Here is a 14469-nt window from a genome sequence, read left to right as displayed (position 1 = left end):
TTTTTTTTTTTTTTTTACATCAAAATTTTTAATTTACAGAATGGACGGTCTCTATTGTTTGTGAAACGATCAAAATTCTTTTTGATATAAGACTTTTCAAAATTATTCAAAAATTGGTCCAGACTTAATTACTAAATTATAAGCAAATTATTATCCATAAACAATTAATTAAGCTTCGATTTAACATTTTTGCATATCAATCTTTGTATTTATCTCAATCGGATCACGAGTCACAAACGAATTAAATTCCTCGCACAAAACAATTTAACTACGCACGAAAAAAGAGAACGATCAAGACGATCACGTCTATTTAACCATCAACCGACTCGGCTGACATCGTTAACGCCTATCTATTTCTCGTCGTTCGGGGAAATCCGAAGCAGGAACTTAATGGAAAACTGTTGGAAATTCGTTGGAAATTTGCCCGTGGCTGATCGATTTCGCGGAAAACTTTCGAATCCATTTTCCTCGGATCGGCATTAGATAAACGTAGAAACATCTGCGCGGAACAACGCAGAGACGGAATTTAGAGGGGCCAACCGATTACCCGTTTACGAGTCGAGCCGGGTTGATAGCGGCTTAACTCGATCCTCTCTCGCTTCGTCTGCCCCGCTAACGAAACTGGATCGAATGGCCGGCCGTGTTTGCCGTCCCTGAAACACCGGCTGGACCCAGTCAAACACCCTCTCTGTCCACATCCCTCTATGAAGCAAACTTGGTCAAACTCTACTTACATACTCCTTCAAGTTCATCTTTTTTTTTTTAATTTTAATTTTGGCAATTTTATTCTATTTTATTTCGGCACGATTCAGAGATGGGGAAAATTTTAACGGTTGAAGTCAAGAATAAAGTTACTTCGATAAGTTGCTCGAATAATTTATTACTCGAGGCATCGAATAATCGGAGATAAATGGTGAATGGTCGAGCTTATGCGAACAGTTAAAGCTAAATGTTATTTAAATATTTTAATAAGTAATTGTATTTGAAATAACTTAAAGTAACTTTATTCGAAATTTTTAACTAGTTTGAATTTAAAGTTAATGCTCAATTCTGGTGTCAAAGAATGAAACGTTTTGAGGTTAGAATATTAACTTTTTGATTTTTAAATCGTTTTTTTTTTAGTATCGTTTTATCGTTAACGGTTGTTTCAACGGTTATTTCGTTTCGATCCGATAAAATAGCGAAAATAGTTTCAATGGATGGATCAATTTGAGATTAGTTTTTATATTACTTTTCAAGGAAAAATTACGGGATTATTGAAAGAATACGGTTACAAAGTATCGATAGATAATCTTTAAATAATTAAACTGACCGACAAATCGCCGCCGTAAAATGGATGAATGACAAATGTCTCGTTGCCTAAATGAATGACACCGCTGACACCGTTACACGTGTGAAAAGCAGCGCTAGCTCCTGGATAATCCCTCACGGTACCGTGATAGTAACAGTGCTCTATCTCCTGTAATCATTCAATCGGGAAATTCAGTGAGTTCAGTTTTGTTTATTCAATCGATGCAATGGAAAAAATGTTCAAAGAAAAAAATACACGCACGCGATATCCATTATTCAAATATTCCATTATAATATAGTGAATTTAAGGAAATAGACTGTGAAAAGTTTATGTCACCTGTTTAGAAGTTTGTTCCGCACCGACGGTTAAAAAGTCTTTTTGCACAAGATTCGGAGCTAAAAGTTGCCTGCAACACGCGCAACGATACTCTTTGTACTATTTATCGTCTCGTTTCGTTGGTGAAATTCGATTGGAAGACTGAAGGTGTATACACACTTACGTATTTAATTCTAAATCTAGGCGAAATTTATGATTAAAGGCCTTGATCAAGAGGGACGTCCGATGAAAATGTCTCCCCGTCTGAAAATCAAAGAAAACTTGTCTCGTTAAACGTATCGAAAACTTGCCTTGTTAATCGCTTTCTTACGAACTTCCGTATACTTACTCTCATTCTGCCTTTAACATTCTGATATCCACCCTCTCCGTATCCTCTTTGAGGAAACTGAAAAGTGACAAGGTTTCGATGTTATAATAAAATAATAAAATATCGATCGATATCGATAGTCGAAAAGTTCGACAGATCTTCGTCGAAAAGAGACTATCGATCGATATCGAATCTATAAAAGAATTCAAAAAGTTTCAAATAAAATATATCAATCTATATTTATAAAATATCTATAAAAAAAAATTCGGTTTTTCGGATGGTTTTTAATCGTTACAAAATTTCATTATAAAAATATATCGATCGATATATCGATTCTATAAAGAATGTTCGATATGGTTTGTTCAAAAGGTGATAAAATTTCAATGTTATAAATTTTATCGATTCTCGATAAAAAAAATTCGATAGGCTTTCAATCGTTGCAAAGTTTCTCTATTACAAAATATATCGATCGATATATCGATTCTATAAAGAAAATTCGATAGGCTTTCAATCGTTGCAAAGTTTCTCTATTACAAAATATATCGATCGATATATTTTGTAATAGAGAAACTTTGCAACGATTGAAAGCCTATCGAATTTTCTTTTTAGAATCGATATATCGATCGATATATCGCTTCTATAAAGAATGTTCGATATGGTTTGTTCAAAAGGTGATAAAATTTCAATGTTATAAATTTTATCGATGCTCGATAAAAACAAAATTCGATAACCTTTCAATCGTTTCAAAATTTCTCTTATACAAAAAATAACGGACGATATATCGATTCTATACAGAAAATTCGATAGGCTTTCAATCGTTGCAAAGTTTCTCTATTACAAAATATATCGATCGATATATCGATTCTATAAAGAATATTCGATAGGATTTGTCAAAAGGTGACAAAATTTCAATGTTATAAATTTTATCGATTCTCGATAAAAACAAAATTCGATAACCTTTCAATCGTTGCAAAGTTTCTCTATTACAAAATATATCGATCGATATATCGATTCTATAAAGAATATTCGATAGGATTTGTCAAAAGGTGACAAAATTTCAATGTTATAAATTTTATCGATTCTCGATAAAAACAAAATTCGATAACCTTTCAATCGTTGCAAAGTTTCTCTATTACAAAATATATCGATCGATATATCGATTCTATAAAGAAAATTCGATAGGCTTTCGATTGTCAAAAAGTAACAAAGTTCATAACAAAACCTTCGAATCGTCAAAAAGTGGCAAAGTTTCGATGTTGTAAAGTTTATCGATTCTCGATAAAAAAAAAATATTCGATAGGCTTTCGATCGTGAGAAAGTAACAAAGTTTCGACATCATAAAATATATCAATTTTCGATAGACTTTCGATCGATATCGTTCGGAGGAAAAGTTTAATTACCTTGGATACGCTCACTTCTCTTGTGGATATCCCCATTTTCTCGTGATGCCGTAACTGTACTGGATAGATGATCTGATAGTAATGGGCCCCGATATTTTGTACTAGCTCTTGGTTTTGTCGATACTCTTGTAGTAATCGTTCGGCCTCACCTGGAATCAATTATCCCTCCAGTTTCAATCGAACATCCCAGTTCAATTCTTTTTAATTTTATCTCCGTCTTGACTCATTGTCGTCTGTGTTTCGTCTGTGTTTTCGTAAGAAAAAATTAAGATGATAAATACGATGAAAGCGATATGATATTTTGAAATCATTTATAAATTAAATTCTATATATTTTTCGAATAAAGAAATAATTACATAAAAAAGGATATACTTCATTGATTTCGATGATTTTTATATACGTTAATAAAGGATAAGATATTAACAAAAATGAATTTTTTTTTTGAAATAAAATAATAATATATCGATATAATTTCATTTTCTATAATATTTAAAAATCATTGAAATCGGTGATCGAAGTTTTTTTCTACATAATTATCAAAGAATTATATCTTTCACTTATTTCCGTTCGTAAAATAAAATCTTCCGATTATTCATTCTTCCCGATTCTATATAATTATAAAAATACTTTCATCTCCTACGCTATTTAATTTTTTTCCAAAAAATCCTTACGACTTGACCCAATTACTCGCAAGCCCCCTACGCGAAAAAATCCAACAAACGCGAGTCTCTCGATCTTTAAAAAAAAAAAATCCTCTCTTTGAAAATCGTTTAGCATGCAACATGCCTGTCTTTGCACGAAGTGAATAAGCGAGATTCCATCGCGAGTTAACCCTCGTCGAAATCGAGAACCGGGCGTAATTAGCGGTGTCTGATTAAACCGAGCGTGTTCTCCTTCGTTCTCTCTTTTCACCGTGTCGTAAACTGTTGCGCGGCAGTGCTATACGAATGAGTCGAGATAATCAGTGGAGGGCCTCCTCGAAGCATGTAGTATCTAGTTTACCCTCTTATCGACTGTCCGGGGCTTTGCCCGATTTAACCCGACCCATTCAAAATGAAGTGTATGGATAATTACTTGTCACGCTTCCCCCCTCTCCTTTCCCCCACCCTTTTGAACACGTAGACGTCGTTCTAATGAATTATTACGCGCGCTGTCGCGCGATTACCGACAGAGCAACTAATTACCATGCCACTCGAATCGAGGGGAACTCGATTGCACCTATTGGATTTTTTTTTCATTCGAACCATTAAAATTATTCGGCGATCGTCTACTTTTTCGCAGTCACTATTGTACGATGGATTGAATGAAAGCTGATCCTTCTTTCTAGATTTGTTCTATCGCGAAATATTTTGGTATAAGTAGTGTATGGCAGGTGGCGTGTGCATAAAAATGGCGGAACTTGGAATCCTGCAAATGTTTGTTTACAATCGATGTGTATAAGAAAATTATTATTTGTTTCGATTCATTGTGATATTCGTATATCGATTGATTTGTTTTCAATGTGCGGGTCATTGACCATCATTTCGTGGAAAAATTCAAAAATATCGAAGAGGGAAATATTTTTTTATCTAAAATGCCGGAATGTCGAGTTTGCAAAACGGATGTTTTATTGTTTAATGTGTAATATATATATTTGTATAACGTGCGAATTAGACGCTTCGGTTCAGGCTTTACAGATAAGCATGTATATCGTTCGTGCTACAGGTGGAAGCGATATAGAAAGGTTCAGAAGTCAATCAGTGAAAGTTTCATTTTTCTGAAATTGATTTGATACGTACATTCAAAAATTTCTAATATTTTAAATTTAATTAATGTCAATTAAGTAGCAAATATTTCGTATTTCGTATTTTTAAAATGCGTGACTGACACTGATTGATTTGTGAAATTCATAGTCGATGGAAGCGATATAGTGAAATCGTAAAATCGATTACACGTTTAAAATTTATATATTCGAAGACAAGTATCCTTTGAGTTATATCAATTAACATTTTAATATTTATAATTTTATATATCCATAATATAATAATTCCGAAAGTCTAATTCTGAATTGATTGAATTAATTCTGAATTGACTGAATTAATTCTGAACAGTCTTAAAATATTTCATCTTACATATTTCGATTGTGAACGGTTCGATCAATTTTACGATCTCGCGTAAATGTATATACGTTTGAATACTTTCATCTATTCTGCCAGACTTTGTAACGTGTTTGAAGTAATATCTCGAATCAAAAATGACTCGAAGGTTCAAAATTTTTAATTTTCGTTATTTAACAGGTTCAAATACACACGTTTTAATTAGCAAATATCAAACTAAGTTAAATTAGGTAAGATGACTGGGTCGAACCATTGGATCATTAGAATTAGTGCGATAAATCGATATTTACGAATTACACGTATGATACACGTGACATAAAATGTAAGCGTTGTGAAAATACGTCGCGTTTAAACGAAACTTACGACCTGAATGAACGCCGTCCGAGAAGAGGAGATAACTGTGGCGATAACAGTTATGCTAATCTTGACTGGTTGACCCGTAAAGCCGCGTAATGTTCCTTGCAAATGCAGCCCCAGGAAAAGCCCCATTGTCTCTGATAAAATTCAATTAAACTTATTATATGAATATGGATGCGAAACCACCCACCCTGCTTATTTTCCGTTTCGAATACATACCGTAAATTGGGAACACTGGTAATGGATAATATTGACGTAAATGTGGAGATTATATTTAAAATTGTGAATTGACAAATAGATTTTAATCGAGATGTAGAAATATTATTCTTGATATAAAATGTTGGAAGTTATTATAAATTTGTTTGAATAATAACACATAGTAAAAAAAATATGCTAGATATTTATAATAACGAAATAAATATATGGAAATGTTCTATAAAAATACATTTGAGAATGAAACTGTCGAGAAATTATTCTCAATTTTTAAAAATAATTCCAAATAGAGAAAATCTCAAATGTGTCTTAGTCTAAATTCGAAACAAATTTTATATAACTTCGATACGAAAAAATAGAAAAATATAAATTGGAAAAAATTTCAATTATATCAACAATGCATCCAACATTTTTATATTCATTCATTAATTTTATATTAAAATTTTTATAATTATTTCTTAATAATTTGTATATTTTAATAGTTAAAAAAAATTTATCTACTGCAAGAAACCAAAAATATCCAGAACTAACTATGCGCGTATAAAATCTTGTAAACGAGAGGTCATGTACAGCTTTCCACTGTAAAGTTCAATTAAAGGTGGGTTAAAGACGAGATAGATGCTGTATTTTTTTTTTAGAACCGGTATTTACGAGCATGAATCCTCTGCACAATTTTCGATCTCTATTTACTGCGGTTTTCAGGAGGAAATCGAAGGAACCATACGTATATTTTGAGTGCAAACTGTCAAACATAGTTCTACAAAAATACTTAAGTCCTTATACCCAATCTCTCTACGTCTAAGTTTCGTTCGTTAAATCCCTCTTACTCGAACTTACTTCGACAAGACGAAACCTCTATAACTCGAGGATTTTACCTCCCTCCCCTTTTTAACTTCGATATCCGAGCTACCGTGGTTCAATCGTACGATTATTAAAATTTATCGATTGTTAAAACTATATAATTCCTATGTTGATAGATTGTCGATAGTTTTAGGAATCCTGACGAAAAATTTGAATTGACGCCTATTTTGAATTTTTATGAAAAATTGTGAAAAAAAAAATCTGGTGAAAAAATTGCCTATTCTATAGATTTTATTTTTCATTTTATTATACCGTCAAAATAAGAGATAGAAAAAAGTAAAAAATTAGAAATAAAAATAATAGATAGAAAGTTTAAGTTAGAGATAGAAGTATACATAAATGAACGTATATTTTGAATAGATCTCTCGATGGTCGAAAAGTTTCCTAGTGAAAACAGGCTGGTCGTGTATTTAAGGTACTTTTGTTCTATTTTATTTATTTATTTTTTTTTTTTTAAAGAACGGTTGCCAGAAAGTTTGAAAGGGTTGACGAATCGGACGATAGTCGCGACAAAGCCAAGGGAGCAGATTCGTAAATTGAATTTCCAGAAATGGTCCGTTCAGCTGAGATTACCGACCGATTAAGTTGGCTACGTTCATGGGTTTGTCGAGTGTCACGTTGACAGGTCGTTTATTGTGTCGGTTTCCCTAGAAATTTCGTGTGTAACAATTACTTGTATAGTTCGTGTATAACATTTTCGTATTGTCGATTTAGCAATACAATTTGTGCAAAAATAAACTGAAAATTGACTACTTGGTATAATTTATGATATAAAATAGAATAAAATGAAAATTTTTAACACAGAGTTTAATGATTCGTCTATATTTCGAGAAATATTATGAAACTTAAATAAATCTGATTTTATACTTTTTTAGTTTCGATTTCAATTAATTACACGATATATCATAACATTCGAAAGTTCTAAAGAAATATAATTTCTCACGAGAGATAACCTCATACCGTAAAAAAGGTTAAGTGACTTAGGTTAAGTTTCATTATTCTTATTAATAACAAGAAACATTGAAACAATTCTCGTCCAACAATTTACAACTAACAATATTATCAATCTAATCAACTTATAATAAGTTACAAAATTTTCTCTCACAAATTAATAATTTTACATTGAACAAGACTCGTAATTCCTCAAATATAATATACCTTTTAAAATTAAATTTATCACCACATTTAAAAGCAATTTACTTACTTTTTTAAAAACGCCACCGTAATAATTATTACTCTGTTCGTGCAAAATCGTCCCTAGAGAGGTTCAATCCCCAGAAAACTATATAAATACCGTTCCAAGATCCCGGTGAGCCGGTGTCCGTGCGTCAATTTACTCGATGCCGTAATTTAAAGTCCTCGTCGTGTCCTGGCGTCTAGTGCAGAGAGGGCGCTGTACTCAGAGGCACGAATTGCGGTTAATTCGAACGACATGACAGGTTATTACATGCCGGTTGTGCGCCGGTGACGAAATTCACGGTGGATTTACTTTTCGACCTGGAACATCTGACTATCTATACTCGGTCAGATACACGTGTAATTAAACACTAGTATGAATATTAATTTCCCTCCCTGTGGTGTATGTGCGCGTCACGCTTTGTAATTCAGATCTCGGTATTTTTTTTTTCCACCTGGAACGTTCCAGGGAACACGAACACTGGTGAAACGAAAGGAAACGCGTCGCCTCGTTAAACGAAAGAAATCCGCGCGGAAATACAAACGGATACGGAATTCTCCTCTTCTCGATTCCCGAGATTTAAGAGATTTTCACGGTTGCATGATCGGGAGACGATTTATATACCTCTCGGTCGCGGCCATTTTATACTTCGATGCATTGTCCCCTCGTCTAAAATTTAACCCAATTTAAGTTTCGTGTTCCCAGCCAATCACCGCTGTTGACTTAACAATAAACCATTCCACGCGTCCGGAGAAACTGGATGTAACCGCAGATCGAGTTTCCAAGGGAAGTGCTGCAATGCGGTCTACCCCCGCTGTTCCTTTGCGTACATTTCATCTGTGATTCGAAGGAAATCTGTGCGTTCATTGTTCCCGGTTCCCGGTTCTTCGATACGAACTTTCTATTGGACGAGTTTTTTTTTTTTTTTTTTTTTTTTTTTTTTTTAGAAAAAGATTCATTGTGAAATCTGATTTCGCAAAAAGTCGAATCGAAATTTTTGAAACGTGAAATATTTTTTTCCCTCTCTTTTTTATTATTTCGTTTAAGGAGATTGAGAAATTTTGATTTGTGAAATTGTTCAAATTTAGGTTTATATATAATAATATATAGTTATCTTATTAAAATTTTGTTTTGTCGTAAAGTATCGTAAGGCGTGGATATATTTCGGAATAAAATTTTTTCATTTTTTTTGTTTTTATTTTAATTTGCAAAATATGGATATTGCGTTAAGAGACTGCAAACTTTCATTCTCAGTTCCCATTAATGAGAAATAACTTTCGAAAGCAATTCTCCCGAGTTTTACTCTTAAATGTATCCTGAATATGTCCAAAGTCTAAGTGAAAAACTCATTTATTTATACTTATTATTATTTATCGTATTTGAGAATTTCAAATCTTTAAATAAATAACAAAAATTTGGATTAGAAATTTCCTGAGTTTTAAAGAATTTAAAAGTTTCGAAATTTCGAATATCTCATCCCTTTCTTCCCCCTTCTTTTTTTCTAAACTCTAATTTATTGAAAAAACATTTCACTGAATTTCGAAATTAGCAAAAAAATCGAATTTCAAAATTTCCCCAGTGTTTCGAAGGATTTTGAAATTTCAAAGTTTCGAGTATCTCGTCCCTTTTTTTTCTTCTTAGGAATTAAAGACAAATTTCTAAAAAAAAAAAAAAATTAAAGAATTTAAAAAAATTAGTTTCAAATCACAAAAAACCCTGCATTTCGAAAAATTAGTCGAGATTTCGAAATTTCGATCGAAGTTTATAAATTTCTTTCTTTCTGAAATCCAGACGGATAAAATTCATCTGTCGAGGAAGGATGGATTAATGAAACGCGAGCGAATTCGCGTGACTGATAACGCTTTGCCTCGTGATAAAGTTAACCGGGGACAGAGTCGAGAGATACGTCGACGCGTTTCTCCTCTCGCCGCGATAACATTGATTCGAATATCCTGTTCGTTGCGCGATTAATATCTCGCCTCTTATTCGGGACACGCGTTGAATTTTCTACGCCGGCGAGGCGTGCGCTTGTTCCCTTTGAAGGGAACAACCGACTTTGACTACGACTTCCTATGCATTGTGTATTTACGCGATCGTCTCGTAACTTTGACGTGCCCCCTTTGTAATCTGCGGTAAAGGGGAACGCAACACGGAAGAATGGAAGAAGACATCATCGATCAGGCCTTTCTAATTATCGGCGATCTTGCCTCTTGCACGAGATTAACGTGACACCATCGATTGTTATTGAATTAAATACACGAATTACGAGTAATCTCTTGCACGAGATTAACGTGACATCATCGATTGTTATTGAATTAAATACACGAGTAATTCAATGATTGATAACTTAAAATTTCCATATATTGGATTTATAAAAAAAATTAGGTGTATTCTTATACACGAGTTGAAGAAGTTTTCTCTAAAATTGTAATTTTTTTTATCTATTAATGATATCTATTAATAATTTAAAATACCTCGATAATAACGTCAATTCAAGAGAAAATTGTGGAGAATATTATGTAATATTATAGTCAGTTTGGTGAGTTTCTCAAAAAATTTCACGAGAATTATGAAAAATTTCGACGATTTCATTAAACAGTTTTGCAATCTTGATTTTTGAGTACTTTAAAATATAAACTATAATATAGAGCAAAAATTTAAATTGTCCAATAACTTCATATATTTTTTTCATTTCAATAGGAATGATTCAGAAAAAAGAAAATTTAAATATCAATAAAATATCATTTTTAAATAATCCGAATTATCGAAAGAACATTCGAGTTTTCGTTCAAACACTTACCAACGGAAGTTTCTTCGTTCCAGAAGGAATCATCTAAAGTGTAGTCTGCTTCTGTAACAAAAGAAAAAAAAAAAAACCTATTAATTTATATACAAATACACGTAATACATAAATATCGTGCAAATATTTGAATTTGCAAAATAGAAATAAGGATGAGAATGAAATTGGTACATTCGTTTCACATTTCTAAATTCGAAAGGAGAATTCCTATGGGAAGCACTGTAACGAAACCAAGTTGTGCCCCAAAGGAATTTTGGACGGGTTGCCAGGAGAATTTTCCACGAGGGAGCAAACTTTTCCAAAAGTTTCGAGATTACATGAGGGAGAAGGAACATAGTGGTGAACATTGCTACAAAAATTGCGAGGCTATCGAGACTTGTATTATCGAAAAAACGCTCATTTTATGTCTCAGTTACAACGTTTTATTATTATTTTTCGCTCTCTGATGAGTTAGATTATTTTTTATGAATCAAGTCGATAATTATCAAAAATTGTACTTTGAATCTTCTGATTTGAATTAATTTTGCACAAACGTTGATTCTATTCGTAAATTTTTGTTATTGTTTCTATTATTATTAATCCCTTGTTTCACAATTTAATCAAGAGACTTTAAGGAGTTTAAACTAAAAAAATTTCATGTACGAATTAGTCAAAATTATCAATATAAATATAAATCAAAATCAATATAAATAAAATTTGCGATGGTAGCTTTCAAAATTATATAATATTTCAATTAGATACTAAAAATAATGAGATTTCATTATAAGAGATTAATTATACATAATTTATAGTTATAGATTTATAATTTAAAATGAGTTCCAAATCAATAATTCATAACTTAATAATAATTAATCTAAAATTTAACATAGTACATGACATACTATAATTTTAACAATCAAATATTGAAATATTTTTTTTCTGTTTCAATATTTTTATTTCAATGCTCTTTGTTATATTTGAAACTGTAAATTAATAAATTTTATATAGTAAAGTTATTGATTTAGTTTTCTAAAATGTATAAATGTTATTCGCATATAAAATAAAATTGCATATTCGTATTCTATGAGATATTTGATCTTTTATAGATGGAACAAGAAGTCTCGATATAGTTGCAAAAACAAGTGAAAAGCATGCACGATATAAAGGACAACGGTACCATTAGTTCAGGAGGTTGCAGTGAGTTCAACAGTTTGGTAAATCGGTCGTAAGCAAAAAGCGGCGATGCCATTCCGAAATCGTTCCATTTTATCGGAAAACTTCTTAATCTTTTTACCCAACCGAATGATATAAAACGAAACTTCGATACCTACGGCATTATCGAACGTTAATACCTATTTCCAATCGAGCCGTGTAAACATCCTATCGGCCATGGATTTGTTCGATCGTATATTCCAATATTTATATACTTCGTTGTGTATCTTTTTTACGAGCTATCAGATTTTTCACACCCGTGTTCTATCTTGCTTTTTGCCAAACACGGCAGAATCGAGAAATTTTTATTCTCGAATTCTATTTAGGAAAAAAGAATAATTCCATTGGAAGAATATTTTTTGATGAGGATACTAAAATCGATCGAAATCCGAAAACAATTCTAAATCTCGGTTTAAATCTCGACAGAATGAAATGATGCTGAACGCAGCATCGCAAACCATTTCGTGAACGCCATTTTCCAAGTTGGTTCCCTCTCTTCTCATAAACCGTCACGTTCCGCTGTACCTAGCAATCAGTGACGGTCACGCCTCGTCGATTTTCTCATTCTCTCTCTCTTTCCGTATAACTATTCACCACCAGTCCGCGTTTAACACATTCGATGAGTCCGCCATGTCTGCGAAACGTTGCGCGGATCCTTGTCGGTAAACGAGCCCGTGAACCGTTACGACGATAGATTCCTATCCTCTGATAATCTCGGCTATTTCTCGACTCGTTTCATCACGAAGACTCGATTTTTGTGCTCCTTAACCTTTTATCCGACCATCGTTGACGATCGAACCGGGCAGAATCAGAGGACTATGGAGAAAGAAGCGAAGTTGAGGTTAGGAAGGAAGGAAATGGAGGTGGGTGGATCGAGGAAACGCAAGAGAACGCAAAAGGCGCGGAGAAATCGTGGCGAATACACGTGTCTGTATCCAGTGGAAAGATATACGAGTCAGGATAGGGAATGGAGAGGGGAGGTAGGGACGAAACTTTTCTCCGAAGTTTCATTAAAGCCCGCGAAACTTTTTCATCTCCGTACCCATCCCGAGGTTTCATAAAATTCATAAAATGGACGGCGTGCAGATAAAAAGACTCGGTTTCCAGTGGCCTAGTTCCTCGTAGTATACGAAAAATAACCCCGAGGCGAAGAGGGCCTCGAATAGATGATAGTCAATGACGGTATTTCTATAGGGACTTGCCCGTGGCGAGACTTTCAGGTAGGTATGCGGGTAGAGAAATTCTGCCGGGGGTAATCGACACGCTTGAAATTACTTCTGTTTCCTGTCTTCACCCTTCTTTAATAACTAATCGCTCAGTTATCGTACATTCCCCTCAGTACGCGCATCTCTCTTCCTGAAATATTCCCAGTTATGTGACTATAATGATATGTCTCTGGACCGACTCGTATTCGATACTCGTAACTGTGGTCGTATGTTAGTAAAAACGTGCGTTAATAGAAACTAACTCTTTGAAATATGTTGGAAAAATTTGAATGGGATGGAGCGAAATTTCAATACTCTCGTATTGCTTGGGATTCGAAGAATTTTTCGAGGTGCAGCTTCGTATCAATTCGGCAATAATCGGACGTGATCGGTTCAATTCGTGTTCCTTTAGCCGATTGTGTCCGATTATTGTCGAATAAATCCGAAGTTAGTCAATTCAGTTTCATGTACTTAGTTTATATTTATATTAGATTTTGGAATGCAAGAAACTGCAAGTTTCAAAATATCCTTCTCGATTTTCGTCGAAACAACATTTTAACTATTAAACGATAGAAAATGCGTTCGGTTATCCGGATAATTGTTACAAACGGAAGCATGATCAATCGAATTCGTATCGAATCGGAAATTTGCAAAGGTAATGATTTCTGTTAAAGCTGTACTCAATTGACTTTCTCTTCGAGTAAATTAAATCTTAATTCTATCGAGCTAGTGTACAATGGAAAATCGTAAACTAGTGGAATTGAATTCTTCGGTGTCTCGCCACTGTCTAAAATATCGCTGACAACGAATATAAACGTAAACGCTTGTGAATATTTCTCATTTCGCGCCTTAGAAAATCTCATTCCGCTACCGATATTCGACCATTATTTGACCTGTTCCATTTACGATTTCGAACAGTAGTCGCGTTACAATTGTTCTATAATCAGTTTCATTGACCGGGCCAGGCTTTTCTTAATGACGTTGGCAAACTTCGTTGGCTGTTGGAGCGAAACACGTTTAGAACGTATTATGTTGTTGACTAACAGGACCATGGCATAATGTTCGCACAGTGAAATTAAACGGTTCAGAAACTTCTGTAATCTGCCACGTAAACCTTCTCAGTAGTGGGGTTAATGGGAGAATGTTGAAAGATTTACGAAAGTTGAATTTCTTGTTCTGAAATTCATAGAAACTTTGCTTTTTCATAATGGTTCCTAGTTTTCTATGATTTTAAT

The 14469-nt window shown here is 33.5% G+C and overlaps 1 protein-coding gene across 1 annotated transcript in view; it reads right to left on the bottom strand.

Annotated features, from left to right (window-relative positions):
• Positions 1-14469, bottom strand: part of LOC102673609 (disintegrin and metalloproteinase domain-containing protein 12) — a 39478-nt gene that overhangs the window by 23568 nt on the left and 1441 nt on the right. Inside the window, exons 2-7 of the mRNA XM_031511839.1 lie at positions 10839-10889; positions 3335-3483; positions 1956-2012; positions 1791-1870; positions 1628-1697; positions 1313-1459 (exon numbers count right to left, since the gene is read on the bottom strand). Of these exons, the coding sequence (XP_031367699.1) occupies positions 1313-1459; positions 1628-1697; positions 1791-1870; positions 1956-2012; positions 3335-3483; positions 10839-10889 (554 nt within the window). The remainder of the gene's footprint in view (positions 1-1312; positions 1460-1627; positions 1698-1790; positions 1871-1955; positions 2013-3334; positions 3484-10838; positions 10890-14469) is intronic.

Source organism: Apis dorsata, unplaced genomic scaffold, assembly GCF_000469605.1.
Source record: "Apis dorsata unplaced genomic scaffold, Apis dorsata 1.3 scaffold_354, whole genome shotgun sequence".
Classification (NCBI taxonomy): domain Eukaryota; kingdom Metazoa; phylum Arthropoda; class Insecta; order Hymenoptera; family Apidae; genus Apis; species Apis dorsata.
The sequence above is the reverse complement of the archived record's forward strand: the minus strand, read 5'-3'. Positions and strand labels throughout refer to the sequence as shown.